Below are 17,767 nucleotides of genomic sequence, written 5' to 3' on the forward strand. Positions count from 1 at the left end.
TGAGGGGCTCCACTGACTGTGTAGGCCTTGCGATCTAAGGAAAATCTGTAAGATTCTGCAGGGAAGTTCCATCTTCCAAATGGTGTGTCAGATCCCCAAATGGTAAAGCCAATCAGAGGAAGAAACATTAAAAAAAAAAAAAGACCGTATTTCTTTGTTTTGTTTTTTCCTGTATAAAATGGGAGAGAAGGGGATATACCCCTTGGTGTAGGGAAATGGGCGGCAGGAGAAGGATAAGCCTCGAAAGGAGGGGTGGGAAGGGAATGTCGTTAAGGCAGCAAAATATTCTTGGTAAAAAGTTGGAGGAGGAATCTCCACAGCCTCCGAGATGAGGGCAGAGGTCGCCTTCTCAGTGGGGGGCTCTGCACTCAAGTGTTCAAAGGGAAATGTCGGCTTCTCTTCTTCGTTCTGTTGCAACCATTTCTTGGCTCACTCTGGGTTACCTTCTGCCTTATGTAGATAAGAGTGCTGCAGGGCTCGGAAGGCAGAGATTCGCTTGTGTGGGTTAAAAGTCAGCATCTCCTGAGAAAGGAGGCAAAGGTCAGAAAACAAAAAAGACTTCTGCTCACCCCAACAATACCTTGAATGGGCTACTTTCTACAACCCTCTTTGCAGACGGTCATTCAAAGCAGGGATAAAAACTAGCCTATCCATCAAGTCTCAGTAACCACGATTGGTTTGGGTCCCTTTTATACTGCTCCATTTTCACCCCTATCTCACCCCCATACCCACACCCAAGTCCAGTACCAGCAGCAGCTGTGCTCCAGACTCCTCCATCTCAGGAACCACTGACTGCACTGGGCGCGGTCCTCTGGGGGAAAAGGCTCCTCGGGGCAGAGACACATCTCGGGGCCAGTCATCCTCTGGGGGCAGCCCAATCAGGCTATGGGGAACAGGAGAACTCTGGTCAGGATGGCCCTTCTCCAGCCCCCATCCCCGGGGGCAGAGCCCATTGCCGTCCAGGGCTCAGGAGAAACAGAAGGACTCAGAAAGGAAAACCCTTTTCCCCTTTGCCAGCCACTTACTCAAAGATTTTGCCTAACTGGTCAGCTTCAGAGTTTCCACAGAACAGAGGCCTAAGGTGAAGAGAGACACAAGGTAGCAGTCATTTTCAAAGTTACGGTGGTAGAATGATTACTGCTTTAGTGGCTCAAAACGTTAAGAGTATGAAAAATGAAGGGCTATGAAATTCCTAATTCCAGAACACTTCAGAGCTTCTAGTTATGGACAAGGTGGTCAGTAGCATTCAAGTGGGAGAGCAGGCAGGGTATGGATATGGTTTATGAATAAGATTGGGGAAATTCAAAAATGTTTAGGATACTCGGGCCCCATACTTTCGACGAAACATCTCTGCAAAGATACAGCCAACGCTCCACATGTCCACAGGTGTTGCATACGTAGACTGCAGAAGAACTTCCGGAGCACGGTACCAGAGTGTAACCACCTGTAACAAGAAAGAATGGATGAGGGCCCTATGGGTTACCATGAAGCACATGAAAAACATGTGACTTCTCAACTGCTATGCACCATCACTCTCCTCCCTGCAATCCGAACCCATTTTGGCTATCATCTTTCTACTGACCACAGGTGTAAGTGCCATCTGGTAGCTGTAGATCCTGGCCAGGCCAAAGTCAGCCAGCTTGACTGTCCCACCACTCGTCACCAGAATGTTCTCTGGCTTCAGGTCTCGGTGAACAATGCAGTTGGCATGAAGGAAATCTAGGCCTCTTAGGAACTGGCGCATCAGATCCTGGTTTGGAAGGGGGGGTACAGAGAAACTGGAAACTAGGCACCAACCCTAAAATCACATCAGATGCTACTACAAAGGTCCCAGTCCACCTCTCAGTGTCTATCCACCCTACTCACCTTGATGGTCTCCACTGGCAAGCCTGGTGGGGGTGCCTTGTCCAGATATGTCCTTAGGTCTTGGTCCACATGCTCAAATACCAGGGTCACTTTGGTTTCCCGGTCAGTTCGGGCTGTGGCACAGACGTCCATCAGCCTGGCCAGAACAAATGATCACTCATTGATCTATTATCTTTGACCCAACAAGGCCTCCTCCGTTTTCTCAGGGTGCCCACTTGTCTAGGTTGTCTTTTCCCTTTTACCTCCCGCTCCCAACCCTCCACCTTCTTCTCACCGTACAACATTGGGATGCTCAAAAGCCTCCAGGCGCCGCAGTAAGGCCACCTCACGAACTGTGCTGATGGGCAGGCCCCCTCCAGAGCCTCCTCCATTGGGAACTCTAACGCTCTTGAGGGCCACAAAGTGGCCACTGTGGGGATCACGGGCTTTGTACACCGTCCCATAGGCACCAACACCAATCTCAGCCACTGGCTCATATCGAGGGGTAGTCATTCTCAGACCAGAGGAGACCCTACAATCACAAGAGACTCCTACCATCGAAATTCCCTTTCAGAGTTCAGATGGTATGAGCCTGCAGCAACAAAGTAACTCCCACAAAAGACATTACAAAGACAACAGCAACAGCATCTCGTCCCTTCCCCGAGCTTCCATGAGGCCGGCCCCCACCAGGTAACACAATGACACTAACCCCAACCCCTCCAGCCACGTGAGACCCTAGAATAAAGTGTCTTTTCCTTGGGGACCATCGAGCCCCGCACAAAGGAAATCCCACACGACACACCCCCTGCATCGAAGACCCTACATCCAGCCTCTGAAATTACACCTCCCTACGACCACAAAGGGACAGATTACGCCCTGCCCCACTTCCCGCCCTCGAGCGACCCTTCATAACCAGCCCGCGCAAGACACCGTGGAGGACGAGAATGGTCCCCATTCCTAGAAAGGGGTTACACTTACCTCGCCCCGTTCCAGGAGCTGCGGGGGCGGCCCGTTATCGGGGCCCCGGAGCCGGTTCTTGTGGCGCCATACACTCGCGCTCTGTCCGGGGCAGCTGGACGCTACGGGCCCGACCATAGACACAGGCCGCAGGCTAGAGCGGCCCCCTGTTCCCCCACCCTCACCATGTGACCAGCTGCCAAAGAGGCGCGCGGAAACCGGGGGGGCGGGGCGAACGCCGGACGTTCGGAGCACGTGACCAGACTACTCATGCGCAGAGGGGCAGCCGGGAGCGGCTTTGACTAGGAACGGGGCGGGGAGGGGAAAGGGGCGGAGGGGCGATGGCAGCCACGTGATCTGTTGCTATCACACGTGACCACTTGACTTTGCTCGGAGGAGCAGAGGTGTGGTTACGCGGCAGGGCATGTGACTGGCTGCCGTAACTTTGGCGGGGGGGTGGGGAGAAAGAAGAGAGAGGGTGGAGACCTTTGCGGTGCCATGGCAACCAAGGCCACCCAGATCCCAACTCTAGGCTTCAGGCTGAGCCTGAGCACATCTCCAGTCTCGCTACACGTCTCTCACTCTCAGTATGCGGTGATGGGGTCCGGGGACGAGAGGTGGTGCTGGTGGCTTTCTGCTTCACCGAATCGGAAGACAGTCTCATTTGTGTCTTTGTTTCTTTCACTCATTCAACAAATTTTTACTGAGTACTTGCTTCCTGTGCGCATGTGGGGGTTTTGTGAGGTTTTTTGGTGTCTCAGGCACTAGCCCTTTAAAGCAGTGATTAAGGCTATCTGTAAAGATATAGCTGACTGTGTGGTCGTGTAAAATAGAGAGTAGACAGTAGGCATCTGAGGGCAAAAGTAGGATTCAAGGACTGATGGAAGACAGATTAATATAGTAATCCAACGGAAAGAGGGGCAAGGTAATGCCCCCCCTCCTCCCAGCTTCCACTTCTTGGGAGCCTTAAAGCAGAGACCAGATGCCTTCTGACAGAGAAGTTATTGACGAGCCAGAAACAGGAATACTTGACCTTTAAGATTCTTTTCAGCACTAAGATACTATAATACACATGTGTGCGTATATGTATATGTGGGTATGATATTATATACATCACATATAGATAAATAGATATAGGAGTGAGCATATGCAAGGAGGTTACCACCACATTGCAACATTGCATGAGAATGACTTGTGCCCTTCCACAAAACTTGTAACTCCTTATATGGGGTCTTTGTGCTTCCCTCTTTCCCCCCAGTGCAAGCTTTCTTAGCCCTTGCCCTTGCTTGAAATGCAGACTTTTGCCAAATCGTTTCTGCTCACAGACACCTAAGTAGACAACAGACAGGTTTCGCTGGCTTCCTTTGTCTTACTGGCTCCAACTTTATCTTCCAACACTTTGGGGGATGGGAGTAAAGGATCAGTGTCTCATTTGTGAGAAATTATCTAAAATCTGAAATCGTGCTATTACTCTATTTGCTCTCCTTGCACCCTAACTTGTATTCTCCTTAACGATCTGGCAGAGAATATAAGAGTTCAGGCTTCAGATGGATATGAACCATGCTCCAGAGCAAAATGGAAGACATGTCAGTACAGATTCCCCCTCTTTGCATTCTGATTGATAGTTGTAGCTCTGGGCCCTTGCTGGCAAGGGCAGCTGGGACACTAGCAACAAAGATCTTAAGGTCTGAACTGGCTAAGAGGCTTGTGAGGAGAATGTTTCATTGTCTGTCTTGCTAGGATTGTTTGATTTGTAAACCTTCTGGATGGCTGTGTTTCTGAGTGTGTCAAACTTCCTTCTTAAACCAGCAGGGTCCACTTTAGCCTTACCATTCACATAAGCCCACTACAACTCAGTATCTATTTAAAATAGAAGTCATTCTCTATGTTGGCTTGGGTTCCAGCCCCTTTTTCTGATTCATTCATTCACCCATCCAAAATATTTTGGATATTTCGTATCTTATGAATGCTTCATAAGAGCATTACTCTCCCTAATTACTTTCTAGTGAGGAGCCTTAGTTTGGCAGTCTGTCCGTGATTCCATATCCTCCCTTCTCCTGTTAATTACTCTTTTACTAATTATTTTTTTCCCAGTGTATTTGACCCAATGGGCTCCCTTGGAATTCTTTTTCCCTCAGCACTGGAAAGGGAAGGTGAGGGAGGATGTTAAGTGTAAGGTAGAAATAATGTGATGAGGAGGTACAGGTGGTTCTCAGGGTCAAGACCCCCCCCCCCCGTAAAAGCAAAGAGCTAAGCGTGTGTGTGTGTGTGTGTGTGTGTTTTGTTCACTTCAGTGCAGTGAGAGTACCAGGAAAGACCCTCATCCCTTTAGCACTCCAGTCTCTCTTGCTCACTCACTTTACTCACATATGACCATTACACACTTTTGTTTCTCATACAATCCAGTTCCATCCCTTACATACTCATCTATTTTCCACAGTCCCACACCATGCACACTTTTCAATCTTTTGTGTAAAAATGCTTATTGCTTGAGTCCATCTCTTGCTCACTCACCTCCATCACCTCGGACCGTTGCATAGCTCTGTCTTTCACATTCCCATTTTGCACAGCCTCTCCCTCCCTGGTGCACCTGCGTCTTTGACCACTCACCTTCCATCCCCACGAGCTCACCCCTCCACACCCCCATTGACACACCTATTCTCCTACCCGTGTGCACACTCCCCTTCCTTGGCCACTCCCCTCCCCCCACCGTCCCCCGGGCTGGCACACTCGCCCCCGCCTCTGGGGACACCTGCTCGTGCGGGGCAGGGCGGGGATGCGCAGCCGCGGCCACTTCTCCTCCTTTCCCCCTCCCCGCCCCGCCCATCCCTCCATCCCTCACCGGCTCCCCGGCTCCCGCCCCGCCCGCCCGCCCGCCGCTCCGGGGGGGTCTCCGCCGCCGCCGCCGCCGCCGCCGGAAGGAGCCGCCATTTGCCACCTCCGAGCGCACGGGCCGAGCCGAGCCGGAGCCGGGAGCCGGAGCGGGACTGGGGCCAGGAGGACGACGATGGGGGGCGGCCCCGCCGCAGGAGGACCGGGGCGCGTAACCCCGGGGGCCCGGCCCGCTCCGGACCCGGACCCGAGGGGCGCGGCACCCTAAGCCCCCCTCCCCGCCCCCTGCCCCGACCATGGCTGCCCGCCCCGCCGCCCCCGGGCCGCCAGCCCTTTCGGCCCCGCAAGCCCCGGAGCTCCGGCGGTGGCAGCAGTGAACGGCTCTTGCAGGCCCCGAAGACCCCGACTGGGCTTGGCTCTCGAGCGCGCGACCCCTTCCCGGCCTTGTCCTCTCCCTTCCCCCCGCCTCCCGAGAGTTCCCCGTGCACGCCGCCCCCTGCCCCCAGCGCCCGGACGATGCTCAAGTCTCGGCTCCGCATGTTCCTGAACGAGCTGAAGCTGCTGGTGCTGACGGGCGGGGGGCGGCCCCGGGCCGAGCCGCAGCCCCGGGGGGGCGGGGGAGGCGGCTGCGGCTGGGCGCCCTTCGCCGGCTGCTCGACCCGGGACGGCGACGGCGACGAAGAGGAGTACTACGGGTCGGAGCCGCGGGTCCGGGGCCTGGCCGGCGACAAGGAGCCGCGGGCCGGACCCCCGCCGCCGCCCGCGCCGCCGCTGCCGCCCCCGGGCGCCCTGGACGCCCTGTCTCTCAGCAGCAGCCTGGACAGCGGGCTCCGAACTCCCCAGTGCAGAATCTGCTTCCAGGGACCGGAGCAGGTCAGGCCTGGGCACGCGGCGGGGCGGGGAGGGATGGGGGCGCGCACCTGGGGCGCCCGGGGAGACCAGGAACAGGGGGCGGGGCCTGAGAAGGCTGGGCGGGACTCAGGACCCGGGGTGGAAATAGGGTGAGGTTGGGGGGCTTGTCTGGAGACTCCCGGCGGGTAGGTTTGGGCTGGAGGGGGATCGGGTTCCCCAAGAAGGGGTGCGGCTTTCTCCTGGGAGGGCTCAAAATCCCTCTCACCCCTTAACCGGGACAGTCTTTCTCCCCACTTCTCTCACCCCAGGGTCTCTGTAACCTGAGAGGGCCTATTCTCTAGGAGCTGGGCAGAGAAGAGAATGCTTCTGTTCCCACCTTGAAGGGAGGGGCCCAGCCGCCGCTCTCGCCTTACTCAGTATTCCTCTCCGTGGGGCACTTTTCTTCACTTCGCATTCCACAACTTTCTTTCTCATTCCAAAGAGTATTCTTTGTTAAATGTTATGGACAAAGTTGTCCCGGGATAGTGCCAGGGGGATGTTTCTGTGTCGTGAGAAATTACTCTTTGATTAAATGGGAACACCCTCCACTCCCAACCATAGGATTTTCCCACCTTTTGGGTGGAAACTGAGGACAGTAAACCAACCCAGTCTGCACCACTGTGAAATACTTTACAGTGATGGAGTGGGTTGGGAAGGCATGGCTCAGAAGCTCTGACCCTCCCCATCTGTCTCTCCAGATCCTAAGGGGTAGCCTTCTGTTTGGGAGGTCTTAAAGAGGAGCCTCCCCCAAATTCTAGGAACAGAGAAGACCCAGTACTCCCCAGCAACCCCCCACCCCCTGTCCCTTTACATCTTTCTTCTATTTGGTCAAGGAAGTTTACGTTGAGCTCTGAATTTTTTCTTTTAGGCTGTAACAGCCTTAGACTCTTGCCCTGTCTTGGTTGAAAGGCCCCAGGTTTTCTTTTGTTTTTGTTTTTGTTTTTGTTTCTAAGGTAGGAGGCTGACCTAGAGAGGAAGTTTCCCTCTCCCCAGAATCGAGAGGAGTGGGTTCGGGTGGCGACAGCTGACAGGGACTCTCCTCACTCTTCCTCCAGGGGGAGCTCCTGAGCCCCTGCCGCTGTGACGGCTCAGTGCGCTGCACACATCAGCCCTGCCTCATCCGCTGGATCAGCGAGAGGGGCTCCTGGAGCTGTGAGCTCTGCTACTTCAAGTACCAGGTCCTGGCGATCAGCACCAAGAACCCCCTGCAGGTGAGGTGCAATGGGAGAACTCTGAGACTGGGGCAAGACCCTTCAGCAATCAGAATTAGGGACCCTCCAGGGAGCCTATTTCATTTATTTACTCTTGCTTCAAAGTCACTCTCCATTCCATTACCATAATCTCCTGTCTGTCTGTAAATCCTCCCTTCCTTTATTTGTTCACAAAGACATTCATTGGGTGCCACCTGTGTTCCAGGCACTAGGACAACAAAAGAGCAAAAGTGGTAATGCCGCTGCTACTGCTGATAACAAACATGTAGAGTTTTCTATGTGTCAGGCTCTTGGTGTGTATTAGCTCTTGTAATCTTCATAACAATCTTAACAGTTATGTACCATTATTATCCCCATTTTAAAGATGAGGACATTGATACACAAAGAGATTCAAAAACTTGCCCAAAGTTACTCAGTCAGTAAGTGAAAAAGTAAGGATTTGGAATCCCAACCTAGATGGTGGCTTCAGAGCACTTGCCTGATCCTGCCTTCCTAAAATAAGACAGAAAGTGATCTCAAACAGTGTGAGAAGTACCACATTCTAAGTTTGATCAAGGCACAGTGAAGACATTGTCAATCGTGCCTGAAGGGTTTCAGGAAGGCTCCTGGAGCATCCTCCTATTCAAGGTCACCCATAACCCGGCCCTCCATCTCTTTCTGTGACTTTTTGGAACCTTGTCTCCCACACAGTGGCAGGCCATCTCTCTGACGGTCATTGAGAAGGTCCAGATTGCAGCCATAGTCCTGGGCTCTCTGTTCCTCGTTGCCAGCATCTCCTGGCTCATCTGGTCTTCACTCAGCCCTTCAGCCAAGTGGCAACGGCAAGATCTGCTCTTTCAGATCTGCTACGGCATGTACGGCTTCATGGATGTCGTCTGCATAGGTGAGGGTCTCTCTCTCCCCCTTCCCTGCTCAGCATCTTCCTCCAGCTCACACACCTAACTTTCCCTACCCATTCCTTCAGTTTCATGGCCACACGCTCTCCCACTGAGAGCCTTTAGGGCTATCTTGGTGCCCCTCCTTTCCCTGCTTCTTTAGGCCCTTTGCAACCCTCTCCCCTCGCCCTGGAGAAATGCTTTCTTGAGTACCTCTGGCCTAGGTCTGGGCAGCAGTTGACCCTGAATTTCTTATTCCTCTGCTCAGGCCTGATCGTCCACGAAGGCTCTTCTGTCTACCGTATCTTCAAGCGTTGGCAGGCAGTGAACCAGCAGTGGAAGGTCCTGAATTATGACAAAACCAAGGACATAGGAGGAGATGCAGGGGGAGGGACGGCAGGGAAGCCGGGCCCCAGGACCTCACGGACGGGCCCCCCCTCTGGGGCCACCAGCCGCCCCCCGGCTGCCCAGCGCATGCGGACGCTCTTGCCTCAGCGCTGTGGTTACACAATCCTGCATCTCCTTGGACAGCTGCGGCCACCAGATGCCCGTTCCAGTTCCCATTCTGGCCGCGAGGTTGTCATGAGGGTCACTACGGTCTGAAGTGAACTCCAGGAGCAGGGATCTTGAGTCAGTGCATCGGCCAGAGATACGCTGTCATGGCTGCTGGAGGTACCACCTGGACAGGGTGTTTTGGGCTCACGGCCCTCACTGCTGAGGATCTCTGTGGGCAGCCTCAACCTGGAGACATTGGCCTCTACTGCCCACTGGGTAGAGACACCTGGATAAAATTCCAGCCCCCACTGACAGCTCCTCACAGTCATCCTGGGGCAGCCAGTGGGCTGTGGGGAGAGCATCTTTTCTTCCCATGAGAACCGTCCTTACCTCAGCTCCTAGGGCCTCCAGGCCCCCAGCTCCACCACGGTGACTTGGTGAAGGGGGACCAATGCCAGAAGAAAGGGGCTGTAGACCCCCCATTCCCCACTCCATGGCCACAGGGCAGCTGGCAATAAGACTAATATACATTGACCTCCCGTTCCCTGCATGAGGGCGGGGGTACTTCCCCCTGCTCCGCCCCCCACTGCATGGGGGGAGGGCATAAAGAATCATTTATATGCACATGGAGACTCCTTTCTCATCTGGGGCTTTGCTGTAGGGTTGGGAGGTGTGGGGAGGTTTCTCTGCAGAGGTTGCAAATCCCAAATGCAGCAGTGGGTTCTGAGTTGGAGGTGTAACTCACACTTGGTGGTGAATAATTCACATTGGCTGCTAGGTGGCAGTGCTCAGAGATATCTGAGGGGTGGACCTGACACCTGCGTGTTGTGTGATTTAGAAACAAATCTTTCCACCGTGGTTTTCCTGTCTACCTCATAGGGTTGGATTGAGGATAAATGAGGGACAGGTTGAATGCCATTGCAAAGAAAATCAGTGATGGCATAAAAAAGATTTCTATACTAGTTGATGGTCCATTTATTTCAAATAGCTGGTTAACAAATTCCAAAATGTGTTTTTCATTTGGAGTTGCACAGAGTCTTGGAAATTTGTGTTGAGTGTCATAATAGATATGGAAAATATGAAGGGAAATAGACATTGCAAATGTGAAGGAGAGTGGTTATTTGCAAGAATGAGAGCTCCTCCAGCCCCCTAAACTTTGGGGGCTGGGGAAAGCTGGAGCTACCTTTCTTGCTCTGGGGATCTTGTGGATTCTCTTAATCCCTACTAGGTAACGTGTTCTGGAGTAGTGATATGAAGTGAATTTGGACTTATTTAGAATGAGACAGACAGAATCTCCCAGGGTTATGAGACTCCAACTCCAGTTTAAGCTACTCCTATGGCAGTTCAGGGTCACAGGTCTGATCCTGGTGTGACCAAGCTAGGGATATTAACTGGAAAATATTGTGCTTGGAGGCAACAGCATATAGGGCTGTTGTTTATAGAGAAAAGGTTTGAGAAGGACTGGTTAAAATGTCAGCCTAAAACCTGGTGCCTTTCTCCTGAGGCCTTGGGGCTATGTATTATATGAATGATGGCGTCTTTTACGTGAACTATTCATTAGTAATTAAAATGATTACTTCATAACATTGCTAAAATCAGACCCAGAGGCCTTTCCTATTATTGGTCCTTCTCTTAGGGAAGGGTCTGCTCTTCCTCCTCCCTGGGGATATTTTGAGGACAATGCTTCTTTATTAACGGTCACACATCCTTGCCCAGGAAATGGTCTTCCTCTGCCCCTCTCCAAAAGAGGGTCTCAGCCGCTGTCCATGGTGCTGGCACCCAGACTCGCCTGGGAATATAGGAACCAAATCTGTACTTGGGTTTGAGTTACCTTGAAGTGTTAAAGTGCATCAGTTTCAACCTCAAAGGGGATCAAAGTGGAGAGAGCATGAGGCTGAGCCCCCTACTTTTCCATGGAAAACTGGTTCCCCAGAGAGAGAACCTTCCCCATCCCCACATGGGGAGACAGAAGGGCCAGACTTCACTGATTTGCAATTCAAAGAATAGCTGATGGGGACCAGAAGGGAGAGAGCAAATCCAAGTGACTAGTAATACCTATCCTGGCAGATAGGATTTAGGTAGATATGACACAGGCAGGGTTTCCTGTGCCAAGCCTGGGCTGTCCCCCATGATGGCCCCACATGGAGGCTTAGACATACTCAAGGTCATAGGCACACTTGCACACAAACACATGATCTTCATTTCTACTCTGTGTCCTAGAACCAGGCCAAGTGAGACAGTACAGCCCCCCTCCCCTTCAGAGCCATTGGAGGTCTTGGTATGGAGGTTGTGACAGCCAAGGTCCTCTCTCCTTCCCCTTTTCCACCTTTAAGGGATTCTTGTCCAGGAAACGGGGTCACAGGAACTGCAGCCCTCCTCCAGTGAGCAGTCCTACTTGCCCAGTGAGGAATGCGGGTAAACAAAATTCTCACCACTGATTCCAGGGGAAAGGGTCTGAGAGGAAGCTGGGCTTTACTCTCTCTCAAAGCTCAAAACTGCTAAAAAATCAGGTCACTTAGGTTCAAGTTGAGTTTAGTGATAGGGGAGTGGGGTGGAGACTGAGAATCTAGCAGAGAAGGAGTTGAGAGGAGGGGCGAATAAAAGCATGCAAACCTTGGTTCCTGCATAAATAGATACCCCAGAAGGCTAGTGGCTAATGGAGTTTCTGTGGCCAGGGAGCCATGTCTAGGGCAGGGGCTGAGGTGGTGGGAGGAGGAGGAAGTGTGAAGTGAAATCCCCGTCTCTACCCGCTAATTGGAATGGAGGGAAGCAGACGGAAGGGGGCAAGTCCTGACATGGGGAGGGTAATCTAGGCTACAAGGGAGCTGCGGGGAGTGTGCTGAGAGATTTATTCGTATGGAAGATGAGTTAATCTATATACATCACACGGGGAGAACTGAGCCCAGCCTCTGGGGGGCCAGAGAGTGCTGACTCAGGGAAACAGGCTCCCGCTGCCCACCTCTCTTCTGCCTTGGTGCTCCAGGGCTTCTGGCCACCCCCACACTTAGCTTTCATCCTGTCTGTCTGATTCCACCTCTCTGCCTGTATCCCTGCCTTCCTCTGAAGGAAATTAGTTGAAACAACTTTTCCAGAGAGGGCAGAGTGGCATCCTTCGGTCCTGGCAGTCCAGGTTCTAAAAGCACTCTCGTATTGAAGGCTCAGCCACCTCTGGCCAGCTCTGCAAAACCTAGCTCCCCCCCCCCACCGTTTTTACAGCCTAGTCCTGGCAGTTACTTTTCACCACCACCCCCTTAGTCTCTTACAGGGAGCCAGACTTGGCTGTTCCCACTACAGACAGAAGTGTGTCTGGGTTTGTGATGCAAACCATTCTTCCATGAGTGTAGACCTCTCATCATTATGGAGGTCACTGTCAGGACCTGAGGAACCAAGGTGGAGGATTTGGATGAGGGTCTTGCCTCCAGGTCTTATAGGAAGTGAGAGTGAGAGTGGGAAAGAAGTAAGTCAGAAGTCAAGGATGGAACATTCAAACTATTTTTAATTTAAAAACCGAATATTTTAAAACTTCAATACATAAAAAGAAGGCTTGGGCAGGGACAGATCCAAAGATGTCTCTGCTTAGGACTCAAGTGGGGCAAGCCAACCTCATAGTGACCAGAGAGCCAAGGAGAGTTTTTAAGAAATCATAAAGCAGGCAGGGGTAGACTCACCTTCCTAGGGGCAAGATGGGAAGGGAGTGAGGAAGACAGAGCCTGGTAAGCTGCTTATCCCTTCTGCCACATGGTCCACATACAATCTGAGAACCTGTATGGTGTCACCCCGTCAGGGAGAGGTGCTGGCAGCGGATGTAAGACAGAATAAGTCTTCATCCTTCCTCTCAAAGAGCTCACATGCCAGAAGTGAGGATCAACCAGCTGCAGACCCTATGCAGTTACTTAGCTCATGCCGTGACCAGGGCTTAGCCAGCAGCAGTTGAACACTGAATTCCTGAAGGGGCAGTGGCTGAATTCTTCCTCAGGCCACCCAGCATTATTAGTTAAAATCTGAGCTGGCCCTTGGAGGAAACCCATGATATGACCAGAAGGGCTAAGCAGGCAAAGGGACCATGGTTTTCTCTGGGCCTGCTGGTTCAGGCCCAGTGCATGCTTGGGTCAGGCTGCTTCTTAGCACTTTGCTATGGTCATTCTAACCAGTTGGGTCAGACAGACAGGCCTCGGGGGTAATACACATCTTTTGGTCTTGTGCCTAATAAACCCCTATGATGAAAGAAACAGTGATAATGACAGCCTCCTTCCACAAGACTATCTGTCCACAAACTGTAGGTTGATGCTCCTCTCAGGTACCAGGACAGTCCGGGTCATGGGTTTGACTGGGGCAGCACCTGGCTCAGGCTGCACCTCAAAGTGGATCAAGATCTGGAAAGAAGTGGGGAGGGTATAGCTCAGTGGCAGAGTGCACGCCTAGCATGCACTCCACAGTACCTGGGTTCAATCCACAGTACGTCTACTGAAGATTAATAAATAAAAACTTGATTACCCCCCACAAATAAAAAAATAATAATTAAAAAAAATCTGGCTAAAAAGGGAGGAAGAAGGCTATCATTATGGAGGGGTCTACAATGCTGGGCCTGATTGATAACAGGCATTATCAGTGATAGGAAAGTCAATGTTGGAATGGCACCTGGGGCTAGTAGGCAAATCTTGGTTAGTGAGGGTAAGGGATTACTGTGGGGAGAAAGATAGTCCAAATACCCTCGCTCACCTTCCAGGCCTGTGATGGGACTGACGTATTTCAGAGGATTACGTCTCCCAAGTCTTGTATGTTTTCCTAGGCTTATCAGGAGAGGAGCTCATGCCTTCAGAGCTCTCCCTTGTGGGGAAGGTAGAAGATCTAGATCACTCACCTGGGCCAAAGCCATTTGTAGCTCAAGCTCTGCCAGGCGTCTCCCCATGCAGCTGCGCTTGCCAAAGCCAAAGGGGAGAGATGCAAATGGATGAGGGGCTGTCCCCTTCTCCAGCCAGCGAGCTGGACGGAAAGAATTTGGCTCTGGGAACTGGGCAGGGTCCCTTGAAGTGGCATAGTGACACAGAGTGACCAGCGTCTGGTGAGGAAGGAACACACACTTGTAAATTTAAGCCCAGGAATGCAGGGAGAGACATGGAAAACAGGGTATATGGACTGGGATGAAGGCAGGCTGGTTGGCAGGTTGGTTGTGATGGGGAAGTTTTGGGGGGCTATTTTTGTAATAATTTTCCCACTGCCCCATTGTATCCTAGAGAGGCATTCAGGTCAAGGAGAGGGTTTGAAGGGCTTATGGAGAGTGTTTGAGAATAGGACCTGTCCCAAGATAGTGAGGGATGGCTTAGCAAAAGGGGCTCATAGGCTCTACTCACATTTTTGGGGATAACATAGTCACCTACACAGATGTCTTTGTCTGGGACACGGGAATTTCCAGGTACCACAGGGTATAGTCTGGATTGCAGAGCATAAGAGGGAGACAACAAGGTGAGGCTGGGGCTGTAGCTTGCCTGTCATCTTCCAAACTCATTCTTGGCCAGGCATAAAGTACCATTTTCCTCTGCTGTCTCTCCCTGCTCCCATCCACTGTTTGCTTCCCCAGCCCTTCCCCAGCATTTTCTCTGGCTCCTCCTCTCCTGTCTCCTCACCTTAGCACTTCCTTGACCACAGCCTTCAGCAGGGGCAGCTGGGACAGAGCAGTGGCTGAGGGGTGGGTACTGGGGCCAGGGCCCAAGGCAGCTATAATCTCGGAGTGAAGTGCCGTCTGGACTTCCGGGTGCCGAGAGAGTTCATACAAAGCCCAGGAGAGCGTGTTGGACACCTGAGGAGACAGGTGAGGGCATCAGAGGTGCTGAGAGTGGGGATCAGCATAGGGGGCAGCATATGAGGCAGTGTGGAATCCAGGAGGTGCTAAGCCAAGCTGACCTAGAGAACCATAGAGGATCCCCTGCAGCAGGAAAATGGCCCCTGAGATTGGGGAGGTTAAGCTGTGGAAGTCGGGCTCACAACACGAAGGGAGAACCTCACCGTGTCCACTCCAGCCAGTAGCAGCTCCGTCACATTCCCCAGGATGGACGCGGCAGGCAACTCTTCCTGGAACAGGAAGTAGGTCAGGTGCGCCCCAGATCCCCTGTCTTCCTCAGGCTTTCCCTGCCTCTTCATGGCTACCTCGGCCTCTCGCCGCTCCACGTGGTGCTGGGCTGTGGGGACAAGGTACAGGGATGTCCCACTGACCCTTAACTGTTTTCTGTTTCCCCATCCCCACTTCATTTCTGTGCCTTACCAAATGCAAACATTTGGTCCCAGTCTCGGCAGAGGCGGCCCCAGGGTCCGGGCACGAAGCGATGTAGCCAATTGGGCATCGCCATGGTCAACAGCGTGGACACAAACACGGACCCCACCGCGCGGATGAACGTCTCTGTGTCTGGTGGCACCTCGGCCTCCAGGCAGCCCAGGCGGGAACCCAGGAGCACCGCCGCAATGCCTAGCCGGGAGGGGGCGCTGTCAGGGCACCAGGAGACCCCGGCTGGGTGCCTCCTACGCTTGCCCGTCTTGGGACTCACCTTCCAGTCCAAACTTGTAAAACTCTCCTGCTACGTCCCGAACCAGGGCAGGCGGCCCAGCGCCCAGTCCCCGCTGGCGCCGCAGTCGCCGCACAAGGTCACAGACCACGTTGTGCAGGGTCCCGGCATAGCGGGCGGCCGCTTGAGGCCGAAGGAGGAGCGGGGCCAGGAGGCTGCGGAGTCTCTGCCATTCTTCGCCTTCCCTGCGGGGGTGGGGAGAAGGGGCGCATCAGGGCAGATGGTGGAGTGTAGAGACGGCCCGACGGGGCTGGTTGCGTTGGAGAAGGAGCGTGTTAGGCTGGGGTGGCCAGGAGAGGGATTGCGTATGCTCCCCTGGGGTACAGAAACCTGCCCCTACTTGAGCCCGCCTTCCATCCCCCTTCCACGTTACTCATTTCCTGCTCCGGGTTCCTGGGTAACCTGAGTCACAGAATCTTACATTACATCTAGATTCTGGTACCTTAGCCCTTTCCGCGGGTTCCCAGGATTCTGGTTTTCAAAGATAAAGAGGTGAATGAGGGCGAGAGCCAGGATCTACCTGGGCGTGGGCAAAAGAGACGGGTGGGAACCCCAATTTTCCAGAAGCTTGAGGGAAACGAACGACCTCCCTCTACACCCTCAGCCAGATTGTCTCCGGACTGGCCACCAGAGAGGAACGCAGCAGGGCGTCGGGGCTCGTGCCGGAGGACTCACGCGGTGAGCAGTCCACAAGCCCGCTGGCGGCGGCGGCGGTGCTCCGCCCAGGGTGAGAAGCTGCAGCGCTCGGGCAGGGGTCCTTCCTGTCGTAGCAGCTGCTCCACGAGCGTAGGGGCCGCCACGTACACCGTGCGCACCGTCCCGAAGCTGGCCAACCACACTGGCCCGAAGCGCGCCGCGCCCTGCACCTGGGAGAATGGAAGCAGAGGACACTGGAGACCCGGGCCGGGGGCTCCCAGCTCGGTGCGTGCCAACGCCCTTAACGGGGGAAACTTCTGCTCCCAATCAGTGTATGGCCCTGATGCTGCAAACCCCTCCTTTTCTTTCCTCCACTTCCCATCCCTAGGAAGTTTGAGTGTGGTGGGCAAAACGTAGGCATTTTGCAGAAAGCCAACATCCAGGATCTCTCTTTGGTCACCTGGGCGGAGGCTGAGGGGGAGAAATCTCTAAAAGTTCCTCACGTGGACCGTCCGTCTCAGGACGACCCCCCCCCCCCCATTAAATATATAGGAGCGCACTAGCTTTAAGCCAAATGCACCCAACCCTCTGGAAAGGTATTCCGCCTCCAGTGCACTTGTGCTGGACCTACCTGGCCTCCAAACTTCTACACAGCCAGAAGGCGCTTTTGAACGCACTCCTCCATTGGACAAACTCTGCGAGCCACTGCCCCCAGTCCCAACTTGTCTTTTCCATAATTCATGGGCATCCATTCCCACTGGCCCTCCCTCCTACGTTCTGCACTAGTGTTGTGAAAGCCAGTTTCCCCAGCATTCAGTCCCAGGAACTGCGTCCACCTCTACCTGCAGCTCGTGTAACCGTGACAGCCCCCCCTTGCAGAAAAGTTCGGCAAGGAAGCCGGGCTTGGAGGGGCCCGGGATGTCTGCCAAGTCTCGCGGCGCTGATTTGGAGACTTTGGAGCCCAGTGTGGCGTCCACACCAGCAGCACAGCGGATATGGTGGAACACTCTGGAAGCGAGCTTGAGGGTCTGGGCCATGGTCTCCCTCGGGAAACCGCGAAAGCACGCTTCTCCGGAGCATCTTGCCTGCTTGACTGAGCCCCTATTTTAACCCTTGGGCAAAGTAGTGGCGACGCCCCCTTTTCAAGCTGCCCAGCCAATCCCCTCTCCTTAGTGGTCCGTGCTGGGGATTAGCACCCAGGAACAGTAGGCGGAGCCAGAGCTGCCAATGCGGCTCCCTTGGGTGTCATGTTGCAACGACCCCCTTGGGAGGGGAGGCTTGCCTCGGTTTCCCCTTCTGGGCTGGTGCCCTAGTCCAGCAGCCTGAAGATCTCTTCCTGGGAAAGGCTATTTGGTGAGGCTTAGGTGACCAAGATACAGAGTGGGTCCGTGGCATTCCCACCACTTCCCCAGGAGCTCGGCCCCCTGGGGCCCATCCTCAGGAATTCCCCATCTGCCAGCTCCTCGGG

General features: G+C 53.7%; 3 protein-coding genes across 4 annotated transcripts; 1 reads left to right on the forward strand and 2 right to left on the reverse strand.

Annotated features, from left to right (window-relative positions):
• Nucleotides 1-145: 145 nt before the first annotated feature.
• CDK4 (cyclin dependent kinase 4) lies at nucleotides 146-3,030 on the reverse strand. Of its 2 annotated transcripts, none has more exons than XM_032493241.1 (8): nucleotides 2,824-3,030; nucleotides 2,141-2,396; nucleotides 1,867-2,002; nucleotides 1,583-1,750; nucleotides 1,335-1,444; nucleotides 1,026-1,076; nucleotides 748-883; nucleotides 146-522 (listed from the first exon to the last, which is right to left on the reverse strand). In XM_032493241.1, exons 2-8 carry the CDS (start codon nucleotides 2,356-2,358, stop codon nucleotides 430-432), a joined length of 912 nt encoding a protein of 303 aa, XP_032349132.1. In that variant the 5' UTR covers nucleotides 2,359-2,396; nucleotides 2,824-3,030; the 3' UTR covers nucleotides 146-429. The 2 variants fall into 2 exon arrangements, with proteins under 2 accessions (XP_032349132.1, XP_006182588.2); XM_006182526.3 differs by having other exon boundaries at nucleotides 2,141-2,377; nucleotides 2,824-3,028.
• A 1,879-nt stretch (nucleotides 3,031-4,909) lies between these two features.
• Nucleotides 4,910-10,704, forward strand: MARCHF9 (membrane associated ring-CH-type finger 9). Its single transcript, XM_032493804.1, has 5 exons — nucleotides 4,910-4,955; nucleotides 5,297-6,507; nucleotides 7,581-7,736; nucleotides 8,427-8,619; nucleotides 8,880-10,704. The coding sequence occupies exons 1-5, from the start codon at nucleotides 4,910-4,912 to the stop codon at nucleotides 9,212-9,214; spliced, it is 1,941 nt and encodes a 646-aa protein (XP_032349695.1). The 3' UTR covers nucleotides 9,215-10,704.
• Nucleotides 10,705-12,582: 1,878 nt separating this feature from the next.
• On the reverse strand, nucleotides 12,583-17,752 carry LOC102522811 (25-hydroxyvitamin D-1 alpha hydroxylase, mitochondrial). The gene is made up of 9 exons (XM_006182528.3): nucleotides 17,142-17,752; nucleotides 16,339-16,529; nucleotides 15,646-15,848; nucleotides 15,366-15,566; nucleotides 15,110-15,282; nucleotides 14,731-14,903; nucleotides 14,458-14,536; nucleotides 13,968-14,165; nucleotides 12,583-13,479 (listed from the first exon to the last, which is right to left on the reverse strand). The coding sequence occupies exons 1-9, from the start codon at nucleotides 17,334-17,336 to the stop codon at nucleotides 13,366-13,368; spliced, it is 1,527 nt and encodes a 508-aa protein (XP_006182590.2). The 5' UTR covers nucleotides 17,337-17,752; the 3' UTR covers nucleotides 12,583-13,365.
• Nucleotides 17,753-17,767: the final 15 nt, after the last annotated feature.

This window comes from Camelus ferus, chromosome 12 (genome assembly GCF_009834535.1).
Source record: "Camelus ferus isolate YT-003-E chromosome 12, BCGSAC_Cfer_1.0, whole genome shotgun sequence".
NCBI classification, from domain to species: domain Eukaryota; kingdom Metazoa; phylum Chordata; class Mammalia; order Artiodactyla; family Camelidae; genus Camelus; species Camelus ferus.